At 41.7% G+C, this 25,611-nt stretch overlaps 1 protein-coding gene across 2 annotated transcripts in view; it reads right to left on the minus strand.

The window, feature by feature from the left end:
- Nucleotides 1-4,634: 4,634 nt before the first annotated feature.
- Nucleotides 4,635-25,611, minus strand: part of lhfpl2a (LHFPL tetraspan subfamily member 2a) — a 70,278-nt gene continuing 49,301 nt past the window's right edge. For both annotated transcript variants that reach the window (XM_047373688.1, XM_047373687.1), the window contains 2 exons: nucleotides 17,773-18,575; nucleotides 4,635-5,778 (listed from right to left, as the gene is read on the minus strand). In XM_047373688.1, the coding sequence (XP_047229644.1) occupies nucleotides 5,522-5,778; nucleotides 17,773-18,193 (678 nt within the window). In that variant the 5' untranslated portion in view covers nucleotides 18,194-18,575 and the 3' untranslated portion in view covers nucleotides 4,635-5,521. The remainder of the gene's footprint in view (nucleotides 5,779-17,772; nucleotides 18,576-25,611) is intronic.

The following is a 25,611-nucleotide window of genomic DNA, read 5'->3' on the forward strand; positions in this document are numbered from 1 at the left end:
CATGTAAAATGGAGTTTAGGCGAACGTTCTGAATGAAAGACTCACCTTCACCACCCGCTCCTTCCAATGATTCTTCTGTGCATCTCCTGGCCTGCCAGTCAGCATCCTGTCCGTCTGATTCTCCATCCAATCACCTTCCAACGCCTTGCTTATAAAGGACCTTCAGCGGTGTTCATCCTCGCTTGTCAGCTGAGCTCATCCCTCCTCCACCCCACCTCCACCATCTTCCTTCTCATCTCCTCCTGGCTTCCTCGCTCCCTGGCCACCAATCCACCACCAGTGTCGGATCAGAGGGAAGACATCTCTAAATCTAAACCTTACAAATGTTCATCTTAGCTCATATTATTCACAACATTCATGTCTTCCTCCCAGGTCCGAGCGTCAAAGAAATAACCATGTAATTTCACATCATTAAAACTTTCTAATTGCCGTCCCTTTTCTTTGTGAATTTTTTCAGATTGAAATGCTAATTGCTTTTTTCCTAGACCTACGCTCCTGATGGTTAAATATGGTGATGGCAGTATTATGCTATGGGGATGCTTTTCTTCAGCATGTCAGGGAGGCTGGTCAGAGTTGATGGGATAATGAGGGGAGCTAAATATAGTAGCAATCCAGAGATAAAAACCTATAAGAGACTCTAAAAGACTCGAGGGTTGGGTGGAGGTTCAGGAAGACAACCTTAAACATACAGGCAAGCCATGTGTGAAGGGTCTAGGTCGAAGCATATTGATGTGCTAGAATGGCCCAGTCAAAGTCCATACCTAAATCCAATTAAGAAGCTGGAGCAAGACAAAAAAAATATGTTCAGTTATGTGATTTTCTCATATTTACATACACACTAATGTGGTTAGAGCATATATGACACCATTTATAATCACATATGTTAATATGAATGCACTATCATAAAAATAAACATCCGTGAAGAAAACAGGGATTTATATACTGTTGTCCATAAAGATGGAATAAAATCTGTTTACCTCTTCTCGTGCAATGAATGTGACAATGTGACTTATTCTTGATAGTGTACATCCCCAAATCTTTATTGATCAGTCTCCTCCAAACATCACTGTAAAAATTTAATTCAATGTGCAAAACTATTCACACCCCCAAAAACCAATACTTTGTAGAGCCAGCTTTTGTTGCAATTACAGCTGCAGGTCTCTTTTATAAGTCTCTATGAGCTTGCCACACCTTTGCCCATTCCTTAAAACTGTTCTAGCTTCTTCACATTGGATATGCAATTCTCTTGTGAATAGCAATCTTCAAATTTAACGGCAGGTTTTCAATTGGATTGAGGTCTGGACTTTGACTAAGCTATTCCAATACATTTAAATATTTCCCCTCAAAACACTCGAGCGGAACCTCCGTCCCAGTCTCATATCACAGGCAGACTGACACAAGTTTTGCTCAAGAATATCTCTGTATTTAGCAACATACATCTTTTCCTTGACTCGGACTAGTTTCCCAGTCCCTGCTGCTGAAAAACATCATTAAAACATTAACACTAAGTAATAGCTTTTTCTGGCCTCTCTTCCATGAAAGCCAACTCTACGGAGTGTACAGCTTTTGTGGTTCTATGGACAGACACTCCAGTCTCTGCTTTGGAACTCTGCAGCTCCTTCAGGGTTACCTTTGGTCTCTGTGCTGCCTCTCTGATTAATGTCCTCCTTGCCTTGCCTTGTGAGTTTTGGTGGGTGGCCCTGTCTTGGCAGGTTTGTTGTGGTACCATGTGCTTTCCATTTGAAGATGGTGGATTTCAAGGTGCTCAAGGGGAACATCAAAGATTTAGATATATTTTTTATTACCCCAGCCTGACTTGTGTTTCAACAACTTTGTCCCTGACTTGTTTGGAGAGCTCCTCGGTCTTCATGGTGTTTCGTATTGGTGTTGCAGCCTCTGGGGCCTTTCAAAAAAGATTTATTTATACTGACAGATCATGTGACACTTAGATTCTGGCTCTTTTCATTCTTGTTCTCTGAAATTGCAAATTAACCTAAAGCCTCTGGCAGCTAATTTGGCCTGACTTTCTGCAGTCATGTGTCCAACCTGGAAGTTATCAGATGCCGTGTTCGGTTTGAACTGAGCTGAGTAAAGAAAGGGGGCCACAGGGTTGAGCCAACAGCTTCACTGCAGGCCACGTGGACAGAGGAACATCTGGGCAAAGATGCACCAGCAAAAAATATCATCAGGCTTGTTAACAACAGGCACTGCAAAAACAAGGGAACATATTAAAGGTAACAAGCACCAATGAGCATCTGACAAAGCACAACACAGACATCACCAAAATGGTTAATGGGACACCAGGGGAGGCCAAATGTATTGATGGTGAGGAGCAATGAAGAACATATCCAATGGGCATCAAGAACTGGACTGAAAGGTAACAAACAACTCTGCATACAATCATAACACAACAGCATGACACACACCGGAGATAACATAACCTAGATGATCACCTGAATTGAATAATTATGGACTGCAAACATTTCAATACACTGATCACAATTCACTGGACAATTAAAGTGACATTGACCCTGACAACTACTTCTTCAACTCCATCAATAACAGCTGCTACTGTTACATCGAAAATCAGTATGGGTTCAGAGCTAACTGATCAAGAGCACTTCCACTAATAGTTTCAGTAGAAGAACTAACTAAATCAATTGACCAAAAGCAGTACACAGTTGGAATAAACTTGAACGTTACAGCATCAGGGGCAATGTGTTGAACTGGGTGAAAAGATATCTTTGTGACAAGAAGCGTGGTTACTGTTCTTCATGTTTGGACATTATTTGTGGTATCCCGCAAGGGTCAGTATTGGGTCCTAAGTTTTGTTTTGTACATTAATGATTTACCTAAGGTTTCTGAACCATTGAATTGCGTGTTTGTTGATGATACAAACATTTTTGCACAGGTGATAACTTGCAATTTTTAGTACATAGGATTAATAAAGAGCTATTTTTTTTTTATCATTCTTTTTGGGTATGGCACAACTAAACCCAAATTACAAGTTCATTTTAAAAGGTGAATGAAATACATTTTCTGGGAGTAATTATTAATGAACAAATATGCTGGAAATATCACATTAGACATGTATAAGCCAAAGTGTCAACGAGGATGGCAATACTGGATAAAGAGAAACTGGTTCTGGATAACAAATCACTTCACATTAATTACTGTTCAATTGCTCTTCCATATTTAAATAACTGTGCATGGGGCAATAAATATTAAAGTATAATGCAACCATTAGTCACTCCGCAAAAGAAGGCAATGAGGATTATTCATGGGACTGGATATAGGGACCACACCACACACACACATAGCTTTTAGCATTTGGTAATCATTAAACAGAGCTTCTTATGGCATACTTCCTCCTTTCCGCTCTAACATTAATACCAGATTTGTGGACTTGACATCTAATACTTGTGATTGGTGTAGAATTTTTATCACTTAGGACATGAAAATTGTGCCTAAATAGAAGGGAGCTGGATGCTTCATCTCTCACCCAAGAGGCTTTTCAGAACTGAAAAAGCCTTATGTGCAAGAGGTATTGTGTGGTCTTCTGTTTTAGCAGTTAAAACAAATTGTAATTCACCCACCTGAGCAGAGGATCTCAGTAGGTCCTCCAGACTAACCATTAGCCTTCTGGCTGCTTATCTGATTAATGTTTTCCATACACAGGCTGTTACTTTAGACCAGCACCCACATCTTGGTAGATTTGCTGTTGAGCCATACTCTTTCCATTTCTGAATGATGGAGATGAGACATCGAAAGCCTGGGAAACTGTTTTATATCCTTATCGTGGGTTAAACTTCTGCATATCTTTATCGCTGACGTGTTTGCTGTGTTCCTTGGTCCTCATGATTAAGTTTACTAACTAATACTTGGTTACTTCTGAATGGTCAGACATTAATGCCAGTGGCCCACCGGACTCACTTTGTAGGGCTCTGACAGTACTCACCCTGTGCCTCCTTGCAGAGGCAGTCCAACTCCATTATGCTCTGTAAGGTCTAGGTATTACCTCATGCTACCAGTGGTGAAGGCTGGTCAAATGCAAAATTACTGAAAATTATCTGGAAAAAAAAACGAGGAGGGAAAAAAAAATGTCTGCAGCCTCCATCTGCAAAACTATTCTTGTTTTTGTGGTCATCTCATTGTTGGCCCTTTAGTGCACCTGTTGTGGATTTCATTAACACCAAAACAGCTGACACTGATTAACAACCCTTCTACTACTGAACTCACCAGGTTAATATTCCTTATGTTTAAATTATTTTATACTATGATTAAAAAGTGTTCCTTCAAGTTTTTTGAGCAGTGTACATTGAAGTTTGTGGTTGTAACATGAAAAAAATATGAGTTCAGAAGGTATAAATACTAGATAGATAATCTTCATTGACACATATTTGAGTGCAGAGTACAATATTATGTTCTGAAATGAAATGGTCTTTAGTATTAGTATGACACATACACACAGTTCAGTTCTGCATCAGTGGAAAAATTGATCACCCGCTGGCTGAAAAAAAAGGGAGACGTCCCCACCTCGAAAAGCCAAACTGAGGTCTCAGCGCTGAGCTGGCTGCTCTGCTTGCTGCATCTCCTCCCTTACACAACCAGATAAACACTGAGCAGAGACCTCATTAGTTTTCCCTTCTCTTTATTAATTTGGCAGAAACAAATCAGAACAGATACGAGACTATCCTTGATTTGGCACACAGACACAACCACACACATACACACACATTCCCTGAAACCAGACAGTACTAACAACAGCAATACTTCATTTACTAGTGTCCTCATTAGTTTAGTCCGAGCCTTTGTGCAGGGATTCCAGGCTGTCTGATTCATAGGGACCAGACCCTTCACGGAGCGTCGTTTGACTGTTCTCCTGCAATCCAAGTGAATCCTTCCCACCAATACATTTCAGCGGTCTACAGACACATTAATCGTTCAAACAGTACATTCTGAAAGCACCAAAGGACATCCACTCTGAGCTAAAGGCTGCTTATTCTGACTGAGTAGTGGTTCCCTTGATGAGTTAATACTCACATGTGGCACACAGTTAACAAGATCCATATTTGCTGGTCAGGATCTGGTGACAAAACCACCAGAATAACATCTTTTTTTCACGACTGGCAAGAGTGATGTCATCGGGGCAGCCAGGATCAAGCTGACCATCATTCTGCAATCATAACTATGTACAAAATACATATAATCACATTTATTTACAGAACATGTGGTGACAGGCAGAGCCGCTCAGGGCACCCACATGACTATCGTGAATACAATAACAAACACAGCACCTCCTGGTGTCATAGAGACAAAGACGGCACAGAGGAAAAAAAAACTTGGCACTTGTAGATTTCTCCCACATCAACACAAGACAGAGACAAAATAAGAGTCGGTTTTAGTGGTAAACAATGCCGCAGCTTCTCCTCCGCAGGCCGCCCTCATGAGAAACAACGTGGGAGCAGGGCATGATCTTTATCTGGCCTGCCTCTGCACCTCGTCAGATGTGATCAGAGCCTCACAGGAGGCAGATCAGGCTTTTGCCCTCCTCGATCTCCTCCTGGACCTTGTCGCTGGATGTGGCGATCTCGGCCTGAGCTGAGAACACGGCACAGATGAATGTAAGCACTGTGCCCCCCATGGCCGTGTAGAAGGCCCAGCCCATGGAGCAGAGCCCGGCCCGATATGGGGCGGCGTCTGGGCCACAGTACAGCTGGACTTTGTCGGAACCCCAGCCAGCAGGGTACAACATCAGACCCAGAATCAGGAACAGACCTGTGAGAAGACAAACAGATCTGTGGTTAACTTGAGGTTTGTAATTAAATACAGCTCACACAGCAGCCCCTAGGGAGCGCTGTGGTTATTGCACAAGACAAATATAACACATTATGTCAAATTTAACTTCTGTCAGCTTTATTTATGGGCTTCAGTTTTACACAGCAAAGATAAAAATTCAAGCATAATTTACGTCTCAGATTTCCTGATCTGAGGTTTAGAAGTTTGGCAATAAAGTTGTGAACCCTAGAAGCAGCATTACATTTTAACTGTACACAGGTTATTTTAGACCTGCTGGTCATTTTCATGGCAGGTTTTGAAGCCAGCTTCGAGTTCAGGTATATATTCCTGTGAGTTGCAATAATAGAAAACAATGTATCCAGGTGAGAGTTTGCATCAAAGAAGATGCATGGGTCAAGTATTTGTTGCTAAAGTGTGTACAAACACAAAAAAAAAATTGGGTTTTTCACAATTAATGTGTTCATACATGTGGCCTTGTTATATTTACTTGCTTTTATGTCTGTTTGGTGATCTAGTTTACTAATATACCAGAGGTATCTGCAATGCGAAAATACGCAAAGAAAAAAAAAATCTTTCCAAAATATAGTTATTAGCTAGTTTTCAGGTTCTGCAAGGCTTGTAAAAATGTTAAAAATATGCTTAAAGGCTAAAGAAAGGCTGACAATATTCTTTTTCCTTTATTTTTATTTTTTTTTACGTGTATTACCTTTGCCTTGTGTCAGCCATTGGAAATTACTTCAGCTTTTAGCTGTTCTTCTACATTAGCTTCTAGTTATATTTCCATGTGTTATTAGCGATGCATTAAATCCTAATATTCAGGGGATTACAAAGTGCCTTTGATCTGCAAGACTGCAGACAAACGTTTGTGAAAACCAAAACATTTCCTGAAGAAGTCCCATCGTCACAGCTAAAAAAGTTACAATAGGCAGGAATGATTTCCTGATTTCTCGCCAAAAATGCCAGTGAATATAATTACAGGACAAGACTCTCGGGTATGACAGGAAAAAGCAACCCACTCTTGAATCTTCACATACAATTCTGTAGAAAGAAAGAGAAGAACAACAGGAAAAGGTAGTCGACCCTACCGCCCGGTGTCCTGCGTCTCAGTGGAAGCATGGTGCCACTTCCTGTTTTAACGTTACAACCTTTTTTAGGCACTTTGCTGCTAAACAGACTTTGCTTCAGCACCGCGACATGTTACAGACATGAGTACAGAATATGAATTTAATTTAAAGTCACAAGGTTTCCACGTTTCCTCTGATGGGTCAGTTGGCCGAACAAGTAGCATGCCACCAATCAAAGCTCAGGGGGAGACACTTATAGTAATGCAATTACTGACACGGAATAAGTCGTACAGGAAATGAGGATTTCAGCTGTGATATTTTCACCCCCTCCTTCTATACCAAGTCTTATTTTGCTTCTTTAAAATAAGGAGGTAAATCTCTCTCTCTCTCTCCTCATCTTTCTTCTTCTCTTCCCACTTCCTTTGTTTCTCCTCTCTCTGCAAGCACCCAATATCACATTAAACAAGGAAATGAAAACTAGGTCATAAATTCTTTCCACATGTTGCTGCACTGCCCCAACGTTCAGGCCAGGCCTGGTGATGGATTGAAGGCATGGTTTTAATTCCCACCCCTCCCCACACACAGACATATGCAGTCATTCCCAGCCCCCACCACCTCCTCCACCTTAAAACTGTTTTCTCTCTACCCTAATATCCCGCTGAGCTCCTCCCTCATCCAGTCTCAAAAAACCCCTTGCAATGGCTGTTGTCTGCGATACTTCCAGACTGTCAATTCTCTGCCATTAGTCTGTCTTTCCTCCTCCTCTCCAAACCCTCAATGCCCATTTTCTTATGTTCAGGGAATAAACAGTAAGCAGGTTCTCCAGTGGGAGAAGGAGAAGTTTAAAACAGCAAAAATTAGAAAAACTGGCAACAACAGGGATATGTAGAAGGGGATGTTATGAGATTCTATAGTTTTACACAAGTGTGCAGAAGATTAGACATCCATACATCCACTATACCAAATACAAGACTACTCGATTTAGGTTTTTTCATCCCTGGTGCAAATGTATTTGCATATTTCCAGTTTTTACAACTTCAAAATAACTCACACACAAACTAGAAAACAAAAGTGTTTATATTATGAAGTGGTATTCATTTTCTTTGATGTATTTGGGCATTCAAACTTAGTAGAGTACTTAATTTCTATATTTTAATTGTTATAGTAACCCCTAATACCGGTTAAGCTTTATTCTACACATACCAAGGATAGTGTTGGAAGCATCTTTCCACCATGTTGTGGTCAGATTTATGCCATAAATTGTAAAGGGATTAAGGGGTTAATATTTAGTACTTTCATGGGGCCTTTATGTAAATGTTGCTGGGATAATACTCCAGTATGGATTTCTAAGTATCGAAAACATTTGATTCCCAGCTACACTAAGCTAGCAGTTTTTGGTCATGTTCCAACATTCCATTGCATAAGCATTGCAACTCTGAAATTGCTAATCAAATCTCACAACAGTCACGCACTAGCACTATTACTCAATCTGACACTACACTACACTATTCAGATGTTCTGTTTGTGCTGATGAACATTCACTCAATGCTGCATCTCAAATTCTTGGAACGGCTCCACCTCCTAGCAGGAATGACCTACTTTCTGATTAGCTCAGATAATAACTATTTGACCACTATTGGGCACTAACTGACTGTGTCTAGAGCAATGAATTTTCATTAAGTGATCAAGTATGGAAAAAAATAATCAAACAAGACAGTGATGTAGTGGCAAAACAAAACTGGGACAGCACTTTTATTTTGACTCCTTTAGGCAAAAATCACAGCTTCGTAACTGAAATCTGCATGTTTATATTCAGTTATTTAACATTAGGATGGCTTTATGCGTTAAGGAAATCACCTAAAACAACATGTTTTGGGTGGCCAAGTTTTTCTCCTTTAATACTCATGAGCCATTATGGTTTCAACTAAGCTTTCTCACAGATTAATTGAATATTACCTTTCTTATCTGGGACTGTGAGCACAGTTTAATCATTACTGTAAAACAGGCACATCTGTGGTGTAAACACAGATATGCAGGAAATGCTATTTAAGGTCAGACGGTACTTTTTTCCTATTAGTCCAAGGTGACGTGTCTGCTTTTCTTCTTTGCATTAAGTGGGATTTCTTCTGTCAGTGATAATAACTCAATAACAGAAAAGATTCCTGTTAGAAGGTGTTTCATTCCCTTCGCTTCCAGTCTGGAGCTTAATCATGTTCCGCAGTTAAACCTGTAATAGGGTCTATGACTCTGGCTGGAGGAACAGCAGCAAACACACAGGAATCAGAGACAGTTTTACAGCTGAGTTTGTTTGCCGTCTTGTCTCTAATCCTTTTCCTGCCCCAGTTTGACGCAAGTGAGGGAGGCAGGCATTTCAGTAAATTTAGAAATAAATTCACTTATAGGTAGTCTAACTGCTGTATAACAAGCCTATTGGGGCCCTTAAAATGTGCACTGAGTAGATGCATAGTCTAGCCGACTGACCCACAGCAGAAGTCTGCTCAAGTCATTTTGTTACTCCCAAGTCTTAAAACCACCCAAGCTTAAACCTTTGCTTTTAACAGTATGTGAGACGCGACGGCAATCAGGAAACGTGTCACAGGGGTCCGGGTGACATCAGGGGAATCTGGAGATGAGGTTAATGACGCGACCATCTCTGGCAGCTGCATAGCAATCTTCTCATCTGAGGTCAATCACTTTCCCAAACATCTGCCGTCTGGTTCCAGTTTTCTCATTACTGCGGCAACGGTACAGTTTCTGGAAATAATCATTAGCAAAAAAACTCAGTGTGGTGGTCCCTTTAGTAGATATCAGGTGGAGTGATATCACCCGTCAGCCTTGTGGAAACCTGACGGTTAAGATTAAGACTGTGAAACGCACTAATTATTGATTGATACTGGAGGAAGAACAAATCAAAAGAAACATTTCCAGTGACACGACAGGTGGAAGGCCAGGTTCAGTTTGTCCCTCTTAGTGAAATGAGGTAACCGGAAAAATGATCAGAGTTCGGCTGCAGGGATACAAAGGAAACTCGGCCACCACATTCTGATGTTTGAAGCTCCTCTCGCCTTGTTTCCACATCCTCATCCTGTCTACAATGAGAAGGAGCAGCATGTTGTCTTACTTTCTTTAACAAATCTGTGGAGGAAGGGTTTCTCTCTACGACATGCGTTCTGTGGATGTGGTTAGTCCATGAAATGGTTTTACTTTTGAACGTGCAGATTTTCAAAAAAGACCTTCACCTAAAAATGCACTACCAATATGTAGCTTAGCAACAGAAATCTCTCAAAGCAGAAGCTGCAAATCTTTTCACTCTTTCACACTTCTTTCGTCTTAGTCATCAATATGGGCTGTAAATATTTTCTAATCTCATCCACCAGCGAAGATTGTTTTAGTCTTCACTGAATGCTTAGTTCAAAACCTGAAGAGACAGTAAGGTAAACAGACCCAGTTATTTTTGTAGACATCAACAAGTTAAGAGTTTATATCATGGACATGAAAGGCAAAAATTGTAAATCCCAATAACTTCAAAAACGTAAAAAAAACCCCCATAAAAACAGTGAATTTTAAAAACAAGAACTGGGCAAACAGGTTTGATGTTATTGTTGATGCTCTCTAGTCCACACATGGTAAAAATTATAAGAACAGGTTCCAACACCCACACTAATACACTCACCGGCCACTTTATTAGGTACACCTTGCTAGTACCGGGTTCGACCCCCTTTTGCCTTCAGAACTGCCTTAATCCTTCGTGGCATAGATTCAACAAGGTACTGGAAACATTCCTCAGAGACTTCGGTCCATATTGACATGATAGCATCACACAGATGCTGCAGATATGTTGGCTGTACATCCATGATGCGAATCTCCCGTTCCACCACATCCCAAAGGTGCTCTATTGGATTGAGATCTGGTGACTGTGGAGGCCATTTGAGTCCAGTGAACTCATTGTCATGTTCAAGAAACCAGTCTGAGATGATTCGTGCTTTATGACATGGCGCGTTATCCTGCTGGAAGTAACCATCAGAATATGGGTACACTGTGGTCATAAAGGGATGGACATGGTCAGCAACAATACTCAGGTAGGCTGTGGCGTTGACACGATGCTCAATTGGTACTAAGGGGCCCGAGTGTGCCAAGAAAATATCCCCAACACCATTACACCAACACCACCAGCCTGAACTGTTGATACAAGGCAGGATGGATCCACGCTTTCATGTTGTTGACGCCAAATTCTGAACCTACCATCCGAATGTCTCAGCAGAAATCGAGACTCATCAGACCAGGCAACGTTTTTCCAATCTTCTATTGTCCAATTTTGGTGAACCTGTGCGAATTGTAGCCTCAGCTTTCTGTTCTTAGCTGACAGGAGTGACACCTGGTGCCACTCTTGGTGGTGGTCTTCTGCTGCTGTAGCCCATCCGCCTCCAGGTTCGACGTGTTGTGCTTTCAGAGATGCTCATTATTTAATACACCTTGTTCTATGCGCCAGCCCCACAGCATGATGCTACCCTCACCATGCTTGGCAGTTGGTACAGCGTTCTTTGATTTGAAAGCCTCACTTTGTCACCTTTAAACACACCCCAAATAGTTCGATCTTTGTCACGTATTTGCATAAACGTTTCAGCAGAAGGCAATTGGCTTCTTCATGTGGGCAGCTGCAAATTTCAGTCAAGATTAAAGGTGTTGGCTTTTGGAGTAGGGGCTTATTTTATGTTTGACACTTGGCCCCTGGCAATGAAAAAATGTATTCCTTGTGGATAGTGGTGCTTGTTTTCCAACAGTTCCCAGTTCATGGCAAGCTTGAGTCTTGGGGATTCCTGGGGTATTTCTGTACATCCTAAATAATTTCCTTTTATCTAAAGGGGGACAGTTTAGGTCACATGAGGATAGAATTAGGTGCTTCAACCGGGCAGTACACCACCAAACCGACGAATCAGGCTCCTTGATTGGCCTTTCCAAAACACCTACCTAAACCTTATCAAACATTTGTGGACTATTCTTAAAAGCCAAGTCCAGCAAACCAATTTAAATGAACTCTAGCAATTCAGCCAAGAAAAGATGCCAAATGTCCAGCCAGAATTATCTCAGTGTGTTGATGGTGGCACAAAGAATGAGTCAAAGTGCAACATCCTAAATCAACATTTAACCAAATATGCATGGGGGTATATGAATGTTTTTGAGCCTGCATTTTTATTTTTGAACCTTTGTTGATTAGAGAAAATCTATAAAAGATTCAAACCTGTCCACCGAGTCTTGTCTTTAAAATCTATTGATTTATTTATTGCCAATCATTATTGTCGTTCATTTCATCATTCCATACAAAAAAAGAATAGTTCAAATGCATCATAAAAAGTTGAAAATGTATTGTACATAAATGAGGGAGTGTGTATAAACCTTTTAACGGAATTATAGACCTAATCTGAAAAACTAAACACACCTGTGTGAGGATGAAACAAAGTAAAAGGCTTAAATGCAACAGTTACACAAAGTTGCTTGCAAACAAGTGGCTTCCTTTCAAAACAGGCAACATTTAGTCAGTAACATAGTTAACATATCATATCATAGAGGACATTGTCCTACTAACATACAGGGGTTGGACAATGAAACTGAAACACCTGGTTTTAGACCACAATCATTTATTAGTATGGTGTAGGGCCTCCTTTTGCGGCCAATACAGCGTCAATTCATCTTGTGAATGACATATACAAGTCCTGCACAGTGGTCAGAGGGATTTTAAGCCATTCTTCTTGCAGGATAGTGGCCAGGTCACTACGTGATACTGGTGGAGGAAAACGTTTCCTGACTCGCTCCTCCAAAACATCCCAAAGTGGCTCAATAATATTTAGATCTGGTGACTGTGCAGGCCATGGGAGATGTTCAACTTCACTTTCATGTTCATCAAACCAATCTTTCACCAGTCTTGCTGTGTGTATTGGTGCATTGTCATCCTGATACACGGCACCGCCTTCAGGATACAATGTTTGAACCATTGGATGCACATGGTCCTCAAGAATGGTTCGGTAGTCCTTGACAGTGACGCGCCCATCTTGCACAAATATTGGGCCAAGGGAATGCCATGATATGGCAGCCCAAACCATCACTGATCCACCCCCATGCTTCACTCTGGGCATGCAACAGTCTGGGTGGTACGCTTCTTTGGGGCTTCTCCACACCGTAACTCTCTCGGATGTGGGGAAAACAGTAAAGGTGGTCTCATCAGGGAACAATACATGTTTCACATTGTCCACAGCCCAAAATTTGCGCTCCTTGCACCATTGAAACCGATGTTTGGCATTGGCATGAGTGACCAAAGGTTTGGCTATAGCAGCCCGGCCGTGTATATTGACCCTGTGGAGCTCCCGACGGACAGTTCTGGTGGAAACAGGAGAGTTCAGGTGCACATTTAATTCTGCCGTGATTTGGGCAGCCGTGGTTTTGTTTTTTGGATACAATCCGGGTTAGCACCCGAACATCCCTTTCAGACAGTTTCCTCTTGCGTCCACAGTTAATCCAGTTGGATGTGGTTCGTCCTTCTTGGTGGTATGCTGACATTACCCTGGATACCGTGGCTCTTGATACATCACAAAGACTTGCTGTCTTGGTGACAGATGCGCCAGCAAGACGTGCACCAACAATTTGTCCTCTTTTGAACTCTGGTATGTCACCCATAATGTTGTGTGCATTTCAATATTTTGAGCAAAACTGTGCTCTTACCCTGCTAATTGAATCTTCACACTCTGCTCTTACTGGTGCAATGTGCAATCAATGAAGACTGGCTACCAGGCTGGTCCAATTTAGCCATGAAACCTCCCACACTAAAATGACAGGTGTTTCGGTTTCATTGTCCAACCCCTGTAGATTAAATCCTGCAAATAACTGTCATTTGAGTCAGAGGTGTTTATTGGACAAAATGGTTCTTGCATCTTTTCCTTTTATTTAGCTTTCTCTACAATGACATGAGATTTCAAAAATGCAGATACCTTGAAAACCAAATATACCATACCTTGCTAAAGTACTAATACTTTATTGACCACATTTTGTCACTTTACAACCACAAACTCCAATGTAATTTTGGGGGGATTTCATGTGATAGACCAACACAAAGTAGTGTAGAATTGTGAAGTGAAAGGAAAGTATAATTTTCACCATTTTTCCGTTAAATTAGGTACTATACGCTTCAGAAGTCACCAAGTTGGTAAACAGAAATCCACACCTCAGGTGTGGATTTCACGCCTCTTTTTAGAGTGGAAAGTAAAACTGGTCAAAGCCGATGGAAAAATGGATGGAACTAAATACAGGGCAGGGCAGGAAACCTGGTAGAGGCTGCAAAAAACTTGAGACTGAGGCTTAGGTGGAGCTTCCAACAGAACAACCATCCTGAATGTCAAGCCGGTTTAGGTCAAAGCATAATTCATCTGTTAGAATAGCCCAGTCAAAGTCCAGTCCCAATTCCAATTGAGAATTTTAGGCAAGACTGCATGTGTGGGAAAAGCCGGTGACACACATGCAGAAATTGAAAGAAAACATCTATATATTGAAGGAACTGGGCAGTAACTGACATGATATTAGGATTAAAGATGTGAAAAAAGACAATTGTGACACAAAATAAGCATATTTCAATGTTAAATTTTAAAGTCCAAAGTCACCTGGAAATGACGTCAAAGGGGAAGTCGCCAGTCGTTCATTGTGTGAGCGTCAATGATAAACAGTTCAGGTAGAAGCCAAGTTACGTTAAAAACAGCGCTAATATTGTGAAACTGTGCACAGTTGGTGGTGGCAGCAATACTACGACAGCAGCTTTTAGTCTGCACTACTTTCCTGAAGAAGAAGATCAGAGCTGCCTGGACCAGAGCTGGAAAACTGAGGAGGGACAGGTGGGCTGGTCCCACCAAGCACAGCCAGTTGTTATCAGATGACTTCTCTGCAAACTGCTTCTAACAAGAAACCTCTGAGTTCACAAAAGAAATTATGTCAGAGGTCGGGAAATTTTACAGATGAAGGAGAATGTTGAAGCAGAGCCATGCTGTTCAGAGCATCTGATGGGAAAAGATTGCCAAAGAAACGTTGTTGCTGCTTTTGCTAAACGGATCAGGGCTCAGCAGGTGAGAACACTTCCTTGTTGCAAAAGTACATTTAGATATCAACAGTTATTGTTAATAATTTTAAAAAATCTTATTTTTATTAATAATAATAATCAGATATTATTGTTATTATTATAAGCCCTGAGGAGCTCCATATGCAGATCGCGCAATTAAAGCCAGTGATAAATGTGGTAGCAAGTCCAGTTTAAACTGCTTCATTTTTGTCTTATGCATCTAAATATATTCAATGTGTTTTGTTGTACAATAGATGAGTTCACTGAGTGAAGAGAAGCTATATTTTTTGCTCAATTTGGTGCATTTAATGTTTAATTGCTCAGTTGATAATACCTTAGTTAACCCAGTAACTGATCCAATGTTAACAACTGCTAATGTATACACGTGTATGTTTAAATATATGTGTATTTATTAATATAGCGAGATCTGGTCTGTCTTTAGTGAATTATTTCGAAAATCCGGACGTTGTGCTCATTCTGTTTCCTGTTGTTGCGGTATAATTCATGCGGACTGACTTCGGCCGTGCTCTGGCTTCCGGCAAAAATGGCCGTCCACAGAGCGCAGCACTTGTGCTCTGCCATCTGATGAACACTGACTGTCTCTCCTCCTGACTCTGTTGCGTCTCTCTCTGATAGTGACTAAAATATATCTAAAGAAACATCAGATTCGTCACTGCTGTCTGTGTTGCTGGCCATTGTAGCAGCAGTCAGGTTTAGGGTTCTCCTTTGACGTCATGAAAGAGCGCAACAAAATCGCAAAGGAGTAGGATCGAAATACCTTTTGAGTGACATTTATGATCATATATTTTAAAAACTGTTCATTTAAGTGGCATAGATGTACTCTTTAAAATATGTTTTAAATGTTTCTTTTCCATAAATGTAATTGGATTTATCAAGAAAATTCGATATCTGCATCTGCACTGTAATATAAGTTGTGAAAAACTATGTATAAATACTATTTTAAGCTGACTTTTAAAACAGCTATATGTCTTCAACCATTTGAATGAGCTTCAGCGGCTTCTGAGGGTTAGGTTTACAGCAGTTTAGAATGTCCTTCATCACCCGCCCAGCTTTTCTGTTTGGCCCTGCATCATATAAACAACAGCGGGGGAGGATGGCCATAATCACTGGGGAGGTTGGGGGCGACAGACTGTGAACAGAGAGAACGTTCCTTAAGCATGACCTCAAGGTCCTCCCCACCATAATTCACCCCATTTCGTCAAAGTGGCCCAAAATCTGCCCTCAGACTCAGGATGTACACCCCTCGCATATAAACACAGATACGCATGCGTACGCCTTTACTGAAAGGGCTCCAGCTGACTGGGTAAATATTTGGGCCGCAGTTGCTCCAGTTGACGACAGAACGGCTACCTCGTCTTTTCATCTTCTGCTGGGGACAAAGCTCTCCAAAGGCTCCAGTGGAATAAAACACATAATTCCAGAAGTGGGAGTTGTGGTACCAGTAATGAAGCGTTTTCAGCTTTGTGAAGAGCTTCTCATTTACCTTGATGAATACCGGAGGCCACAGGAATGAACAGAAACAATACAGCTCGGATGAACTGAGGTAGCTCTATTTATATCTGAGCACAAATGGGTGCAAGTCAAACCAAACACAAATCAACATAAATGCATCTTCAATCATGCGTTCTTGGTCAATCAGATTATGGAGAGTAGTGCTAATAGTGTTCAGTGGCTAACTGGGTGGGGGTTGTACTGACCATGTAGTTGGAAATACAGTCATACTGCATATGGCTTTGAAAAAGTCTTCACACCCCTTTCAGTTGTTTACATTTTGTCATATTACAACCTCAAACTTCAGTGTCCATGTGCATAATTGTGAAGTGGAAGAAACTGACACATGTTTTTCAACATTTTTCATAAATTTAATTTAAAAAATGAGCGCGCATTTGTATTTAGCCCCTCTATTCTGTCACCTCTAAAGAAAATCAATCAGATAAGTCCATCTCAGTGTAATTTAATCTCAAGTCTGTTCTGCTAAGGGCTTAAGGGTTTGTTAGAGAATGTTAATAAACAATCGGCATCATTAAGACCAAGAAATACAGCAGACAGGTCCGAAGCTGATTAGTGGAAAGAAATTGATGTGAAAATGAATATGGCACAACTGAAAACGCACCAAGACATAGTCTTGCTTCTAACCAGTAGGAATGAGCAATTTGATACAAGATTTAATCATCATCAGATTATTTGCTATTTATTGTGATGACAATAAGAGGTACCATAACGAGGACTAACATTTGGTAGTGCAACTGTACTGCTAAACAGTACACAAGAGATGCATGCAGTCATGCACATTTTATTTTCATGACAACAATAAACAATTCATGCAAGAAGGGAATTAATCAGAGAAGTAACCAAGGGACCTATGGTAACTCTGGAGGAGCTGCAGGGATCCAATGCTCAGGTGGGAGAATCTGTTGACAGCATAACTATTCTGCACTTCCTTAAAAGCTTGCGAACAGAAAACATTGTGAAATATGGTGTTGGTGATTTTCATGGGGTGAAGTTCATGGGAAGATGGATGGAGCTAAATTCAGGGCAATCCAGAAAGAAAGACCATAAAGGCTGCAAAGGACGTGAGACTGGGCCAGAGAGTGAAAGGTATGATTGGATTGGGTTACTAAATATAAATGCACGACACATTAGTTGGAAAAAAACATTAAAACCTTGTATTATTTTCCTTCTACTACATAATTATGCACTTCTTTGTGTTGGTTTTAGTCATAATTTGACATTTCAAAAATACTTTGAAGTTAAAAAGTTAATAATTGCTCAGCAGGAAAGAGTTCATCTCACCTGCAATCCCTTGCAGAAGTCCACACACATTGAAGATGCTCTTCTTCATGATGCTTTGGAAGCACATGGTGAAGATGGAGATAAACGCCACAGCACACAGCAGCAGGATCCCCGCAGCCAGAAAGATGGATGTTGCTTGCCAGAACCCGCTAGCAATCTCCCCGAAGTGAACTGCATACGGTCCGCACAGTATCCCCCGCTGCATGTGTGGTAGCTTTATGCAGCGGCCGTAGATTCCCAGAGTTGGTCTGTAGGCCTCGCCGGCTGCGGTGGCCCCATGGGGGCCAAAGACGGCGTCAGGTGTGCGGGGATAACCCACCAGCCAGTCAGTGCTCATGAAGGCGATGAGTTCGCCAAAGGCAGCCACAATACTCAACAGGGTCCATAGCATGGAGCGGCAGGTGACAATGACATGGCACATGCTGACGGCAGTTTTGTGCGTCTCTGCTCAGATATCAACAAGGCTGAGTGGTGAGAAATGTGTGTGGTCTACTTGCCTTTTAAATACCACAAGCTGAGATTACGAACCTTCTCAAGTGGAGACAGGGGAACAAGTTAAACCCTTCACAGGAAAGACAAAAGGTCCACGTTAATGATTCACAGTCCGCCGCTTCCCTCTTTTCCCCTGCAGTTATTTCACTTTTCTTATCTTCGCTTCAGTACAACTGTCGTTCCTCCTCCTCGGGCTCACCCTTGTTCTGTCAGCGTGGTCTTCAGACTCTTCTGCTGACTGGTTTTTGGTGTCTACATTGTATTGAAGTCGTTTTTCTTGAGCCAGCCCGCTGGCGTCACTTCAGACACACCTAAGAGATAAAAACACCGGAACACAAGAACAGGGTGAGTTCTTAAATTGCATGTATAAAATGTAATTGCATGTACGTATACAAGAAGATCAAGGATGATCGGCAATTTCTGCCGCCCTTGGTCTGCCTTCCCTTCCATGAATGGAAAAGACGTGTAGAGGATGAGAAAAAGTGTGCGGGAGGAGCAAAGAGAGGAGGAAGGGAGGCTTCTGCTGTAGATCTTAAGGGGGGCGGGGGGCTTAATGAGTTGTAGAAAGATGAGTTCTTTTGAAGAAGGCCTCTTCTCTTTTCACTTTGTTTATGTTAAAGGATTTGTGATCAGGCCACTCAGGCTGCTTCCTACTCCCTGTGGATCATCGACTGAGGTTGTAAAGAGGGAAAAAAATAGAAAAGTAAATTAATGTGTGTCAGCCTTTGTTTTTGTGTGTGCATGCTGTAGAGAAGGAGATGGGGAAGTTAAACTAGACGTGGAAAAATCGGAACGACAAGCGGATACAGACTGAGAGAAAAACAAGCTTGGGGCCTCTCATCTGGCAGCCCACACAGCTGACCTGAGGTCAGCCAATGAATGATAGGATAACGGCTGTCCGGCTGTCACATGACTGCTGATAACCTCAGTACATTAACTGCTGAATCAGGGGCAGTAGAGTCAGGATGTGAAATTTTTATTGAATTTATTTAACCTTCATTTAACAGGAAGTATGTTGAGATTAAAGAAGTTATCTCCTTTTCAAGGCAGACTTGCTCAAGAAGCTTCACTGTTCCAAGGCAATATATAACATCAACAACCAAATACTCTCACCAAACACTTTTTTAGTTATGCCATGCTAGGACAGGGCTACATGCCCTTTTGCGTTCAGAACTGCCTAAATTCCTGGCAGCTCAGATCCAACAAAGTATTGGAAATGCCTCTCAAAAAATTTTGATTCATATTGGCATGATTGCAACACCCAGTTGATGCAGATCTGTAGGTTGCTCATCCATAATGCAAATCTCCCGTTCCAAAGGAGCTTGATTGGATTGATATCACGTGACTTTGGAGTCCATTGGAGCACAGTGTATTGCCAGTCTGAGATGATTTAAGCTTGGTGACATAGTGCAGCTCTATACCCTCTACAGGGGCTCGAGGGTTCATGGGAGTTTGCCCAACCGGTTCACATGTGTTTTGTGGACCTGGAGAAGGCATTCGACTGTGTCCCTCGTGATGCCCTGTGGGGGGTGCTCCAGGAGTATGGAATCGGGGGCCCTTTACTAGGGGCCATCCGGTCCCTGTACGAGCGGAGCAGGAGTTTGGTCCGCATTGCCGGCACTAAGTCGGACCTGTTCCCAGTGCATGTTGGACTCCGGCAGGGCTGCCCTTTGTCACCGGTCCTGTTCATAACTTTTATGGACAGGATTTCTAGACGCAGCAAAGGGCCGGAGGGGGTCGGGTTTGGGGACCAGTGGATTTCGTCTCTTCTTTTTGCAGATGACGTGGTCCTGCTGGCCCCCTTTAGCCAAGACCTACAGCATGCGCTGTGGCGGTTCGCAGCCGAGTGTGAAGCGGCTGGGATGAGGATCAGCTCCTCCAAGTCCGAGGCCATGGTACTCGACCGGAAAAGGGTGGCTTGTCCTCTTCAGGTTGGAGGGGAGTTCCTGCCTCAAGTGGAGGAGTTTAAGTATCTCGGGGTCTTGTTCACGAGTGAGGGAAGAATGGAGCGGGAGATCGACAGACGGATCGGTGCGGCTGCCACAGTAATGGGGGCGCTGTGCCGGTCCGTTGTGGTGAAGAAAGAGCTGAGCCGAAAAGCAAAGCTCTCAATTTACTGGTTGGTCTACGTTCCTACCCTCACTTATGGCCATGAACTTTGGGTCATGACCGAAAGAACAAGATCCCGGATTCAAGCGGCTGAAATGAGCTTCCTCCGTAGGGTGGCCGGGCACTCCCTTAGAGATAGGGTGAGGAGCTCGGCCATCCGGGAGGGGCTCGGAGTAGAGCCGCTGCTCCTCCACATCGAGAGGAGCCAGTTGAGGTGGCTCGGGCATCTATACCGGATGCCTCCTGGACGCCTTCCTTGGGAGGTGTTCCAGGCACGTCCCACCGGGAGGAGGCCCAGGGGATGGCCCAGGACACGCTGGAGGGACTATGTCTCTCGGCTGGCCTGGGAACGCCTTGGGCTCCCCCTGGAGGAACTGGAGGAGGTGTCTGGAGAGAGGGACGTCTGGGCGTCTCTGTTGAGTCTGCTGCCCCCGCGACCCGGTCCCGGATAAAGCGGAAGACGACGAACGAACGAACGAACATAGTGCATTATCTCACTGGATGTAGCTTTTAGGAAATAGGTACACTGTGGTCAAGAAGGGATGGACATGGTCAGCAACAATACTCAGGCAGGCTGTGGCATTAAATAAAACCTACCTAGTGTAATGGGCCCAAAGTGCACCAAGAAAATTCCCTTACACCATTTCACATAACTAATTACATGTGTTAACAAACAAATGAACAGGTATACCTTATAAAGTGGCTGTTGAGCATATCTAGTAAATTAAAACAAGTCAGAGTCAAGATACTGCAGCTACAATGTCCAATTTAAGAATAGCAGTTTCACTCTAGTATATTTAAATGCTTTAAGCTCCCCCAGACAGACAAATGCATAAAGCTTAAGTGTTCTCTCAAGATTAGTATGTGTTGAGAAGTTGAGAAAAAATCTAGATATGAGAGGCCAACTCAAGGATCGTAAGCCATAGCAGATGTTTGAGAGTGGACTGAAAAAGATGCATTTACCCAGTATAGCTTTGTACATAAAATATTCTGCCACTGTTAAGCCCACAAAGGCAAAGAAACTAGATCATAAAGCATATAGTTATGCGTCCTATACAACAGATTGACGAAGAGTGACACATAGAATCTAAAATTCTTCTACGTAGGAAAAACAATCATATACATGATGTGCAGATCACTATAAAATTTAAAAAATGTGGTCAAAACACATTTGTATTTGACGGATAAATAACCACAGGTTAAAATTCTCCTCCAGGGTACAAATACCATTATCTGAAATATTGGGAGTGTTTTAAAAAAAAGGAAAATTAGGTTTTATTCATATTAGGGACCAACTTTAATCAATGCCTCGCAGGGATGCCTGTAATGGTCAGCTCAATACAGTATGGTATCATCTGCATAAGCGTTTACCTTCATTCTAAACATATTGTGTCCCATATTATTTGGGGTAGTTTCCATTTAAAACAGTGCTATTATAGATGCATTACCTCTCATTCTTCCATCTTGTCCCTTTAGGGGTTGCTCTTATCTCTTGTCTCTCCACCATGAGCTCCTCTTCTGATTATGTTCACCTCTAATTCTAACCATTTTGGTCACTAACATCTTCAGCTTTGCCATTTCTATTTCCGGCTCCTTTATTTTGTTAGTGCCCCTGTCTCTAAACCATACATCATAGCAAGACATACTACATGTCTCTATCAGCTTCACCCTGCCTGCATTTTCCTGGGCCTTAAGTGGTTGACCCAAGGTACTTAAAATCAGCCACATTTAAAACCTCTGCAGCTGCCTTCAGGTTTGGGAAGTTCTTGATTTTCTGGTAAACACTACTTCACACCTCTTAATACCAAACAAATTACAAAAAGCTGTCATCTTTGGCAACAATTTTATAAAACAAGAATTCTTGACAAAGCAACAACTCCACATTCAACTCTAAAAAGTATAATTTGTTGTTCCAACTGTAAGATATGCTTTTCCTTGGAGTTACTTTCCTAAAATCAGTAATTTGAACAAAATCTTATAGAACCATGAGATTTGGAGTTTAACTTGATCTAACTAGATCAAGTTAAACTACTAATAAATCAAGTAGTTTAAGTTGATCTATTAGACTGTAAAATATCTATTTTTAGTCATTGAAAGACCTTCCTCATTCATGGGGTCTTTATTCAAACCCCACGAAGAATTCTCAAAAGGCTCCTGGAGACAAAACAAACCAACTTCCAGTAAGTTAACAAAAGTATGAGATTTTATCTATGAGAGGCATTAACAAATGTAAGCTGAGCGCACATTAAAAGACCAGCAGGGATGCCAGAGAAGATAAAAAGGTGCTTATAGAAGCTTTTGTGCTGATGTTATAAATACAGCTCTGGGCCAAATCTCAAAACTGTTTCTTCTATTTGACTCTACTTTTTTTATTCCTGCCTCGGTTTCCCTGCTGCCTCTTGGGAGTCTGTTAGTCATTCTCCAACCAGAGTTTGGCAGGGCAGCAGAGGGAGCAGGGGACCTCTGTTGACACGTGTGCCGGCCGCACTGAGAGGTTTCCATCCCTCAGTCCCTGGTGAGCCCTCCCAACAAGGGATGGGAGGAATGCTGGTCCCCTTGTGGTCACATCTCAAGTGTGTGCGTGTCTCTGATCAACGTCATCCTGTGGAGATATCAACACCAGTGTTCTTTTTTCCAGTAGACAAAGTGACCCAGATCTGTGGTCTTATGCAGGGTGATGTGCGTGTGTATGACTGTGTGTGTCTTTGCACAAACTATCACTGTGTATGTTTGGATTGTGTAAAACAGATGAGCTCATAAGAACAGGCGCAGACAGCGGACTCCATGGAGTTAGACTAAAGTTAACTTCATGAATCACAAGTGTTCTCGTTACCTCACCATGAACAGATCCGGGAACAAAGGCAGAACGTTTTCGAAGACTTTACTTTACCTCTTAAACTCATACAGGTGATGTCCTAGGAGTGTTTTGATAAGACTGAAGTCTGACGATCGGATATGAAACAAACGTCCAAAGATTCAGCGTCAAACATTTGCCGGCCCGCTGCAAAGACTAATTCCTCACTGACAGGAATATAGTTGAAAAACACACTGGAGCTGAAAGAATCTGAACCAGCTGGGGGAATACGGAGTGTGCATGACCTGGACACTTAACCTTTAACCTTGTGTTTGAATCACGTGCCAGCTAGATGCACCATACCGACTTTTGGTTCTCAACTTCTCTGAGGTTTGACTTGAAAGTGGATTTGAAGACATAAAGCTAGTCTTGTTCTATTAATGGGCCAGGTATTTGCGACAACATGTGTCCAGATGTCTGCCAAGAGTTCCCAGACAGACAGATCTGAGCATTACCATGAAGTCAAGTTTCCCAAGATAGAGAGGTCCATCCAAGCGGGGCTCGAGGTGGATTTATGATGTCCCCTAATACTCTCTGAGTAACCCGGGGGGCGACAGAGGATTATTTGAGGTTCAGTTTGCATCCAAAGAGGAGTTTAAACCCCTCAGACTGCAGCAACTACCCCACTGACCTCAGACTCTAATCCCTATGACCGCCAGTACTTAAAAGACTCAACATCTGACACATGTGCCCCCCAAAGCTTGAAGGCAACTGCTTGCAGGAAACCTGAGATGAATGCAGAAACAGAACAGAATCAGGAGTTTCCAAGCATGACAAAACTGTAGTGTGCTGTTGTTAATTAGTGAATTTTAGGGATCAGTAGAACTATAAGGTTGCAAAGAGATTCTTTAACGAGATGTTGAACTATAAAAGTACTTTAAGGAGACGACATTACACAGGTAGCAAGTGGTGTGCTACGCTGATGACACATATTGATGGAGGGTGGCAGAAGATCAAAAATGTGTCTTGATCGGGGACATGTGGGTGTGGACAATCTGTCTCACAAAAAAAACACTAATAATAATTTTAAAAAAAAGATCAACAACACTGGTTGATTTCGTTTGGGGATTAACAAAGTAACATGACATTTAATTTACTTAGCCACTTTTACTTTGAACTAATGTCAGCAGACTCATGAACTGTAGCCAGCTTGACTAATCAGATAATCAGATTACAAATATTGAGCAGGAGCTGTCATCTCCACCCTTAAGAAGAGACCAAATCTCCATCAGATTTCACAACTATGGATTTCTGTACTATTGTCATCAAAGACAATAAAAGGTTTTAATAGCTTTTAAAGAATATAAAGATGACATATCAGAGTCACTTTTTGCAAAAAGCTTTACTTTTACTCTACAGCCAAGCCAAGGCCCAGATAGAGGATCTGGGTCTTGAAATAAAACATGTTAAATGTCCAAAATGTTTTATTTGTGGATTTCTGTCAACAGATTTAAGCAACATCTATGGAGCTGATGAGGATCAGTCAGTGCTACTGGTGAAATGCTGCTTTTTTATTAAGGTTTGATTGCTTAAATTTGGTGATTAGTACTACTGAGCGATCTAACAATTTTTTAGATATTCTGTCATAAATCTGTTTGCTTGAATATTAGTTTATTATACTTTACCCAATGGACCTCAAAGGTCATGATAGTCCATTCCACAGCCTAAATGAAAATTTACTAACTTTTCAAGGAAGCACCAAAGACGTCTGAGCTTGATGATTTCACTTGAACGTTAAAATATTTCATTAGAAACTGGGAATAAAATACTTTGCCAATATACTTTGCTTTTTACCCATGGATACGACCAAGACGGATCTTAGCAGAATGCTGATTAGTTGCTAAATCAATTACGACTAGGGATCAAACGAGACGTTGTGGTAGGCGATCTCTCATTATGAAAATGTGACTACATTTGTTTCAGAAAGCACTGTCCAGCTGCAGTCAATGTGATTTAATCTGGTAAAAATAGCAGTAAAGGTTCCTTTACCTGTTTTAAAATGTTTTTGTGGCAACATTTTCTAGAAAAAAAAAGGAAAAGGTGACAGGTGACAGAGGAGACTATACACGAGATTGAGTTTATGAGAACAATATAAGAGTTTAGCAATGGTTGGGGAAACACTAGTAGTTTTCTTTTCACAAATCACAGTTTTTAAATCATTAGTCTAACATATTCCAGTCCTGATTTTTATGCACATCTAATTCTAAAGGTGTCCTAATACAAAAACAAAACCTTTAAAAGGTTGCTCAGTCTTTTATTCCGAGATGCTATTTGTGAGGACAGAAACGGCAGGAGTAAACCAGCTGTCAGTGCTTATAAATCACTCATATCATCTGTCACTCTGTCAACATTGTTCTTCCATTGAGAACCCAAAATGCAGCCAG

The sequence above is a fragment of the Girardinichthys multiradiatus genome, chromosome 8 (genome assembly GCF_021462225.1).
Source record: "Girardinichthys multiradiatus isolate DD_20200921_A chromosome 8, DD_fGirMul_XY1, whole genome shotgun sequence".
NCBI lineage: Eukaryota > Metazoa > Chordata > Actinopteri > Cyprinodontiformes > Goodeidae > Girardinichthys > Girardinichthys multiradiatus.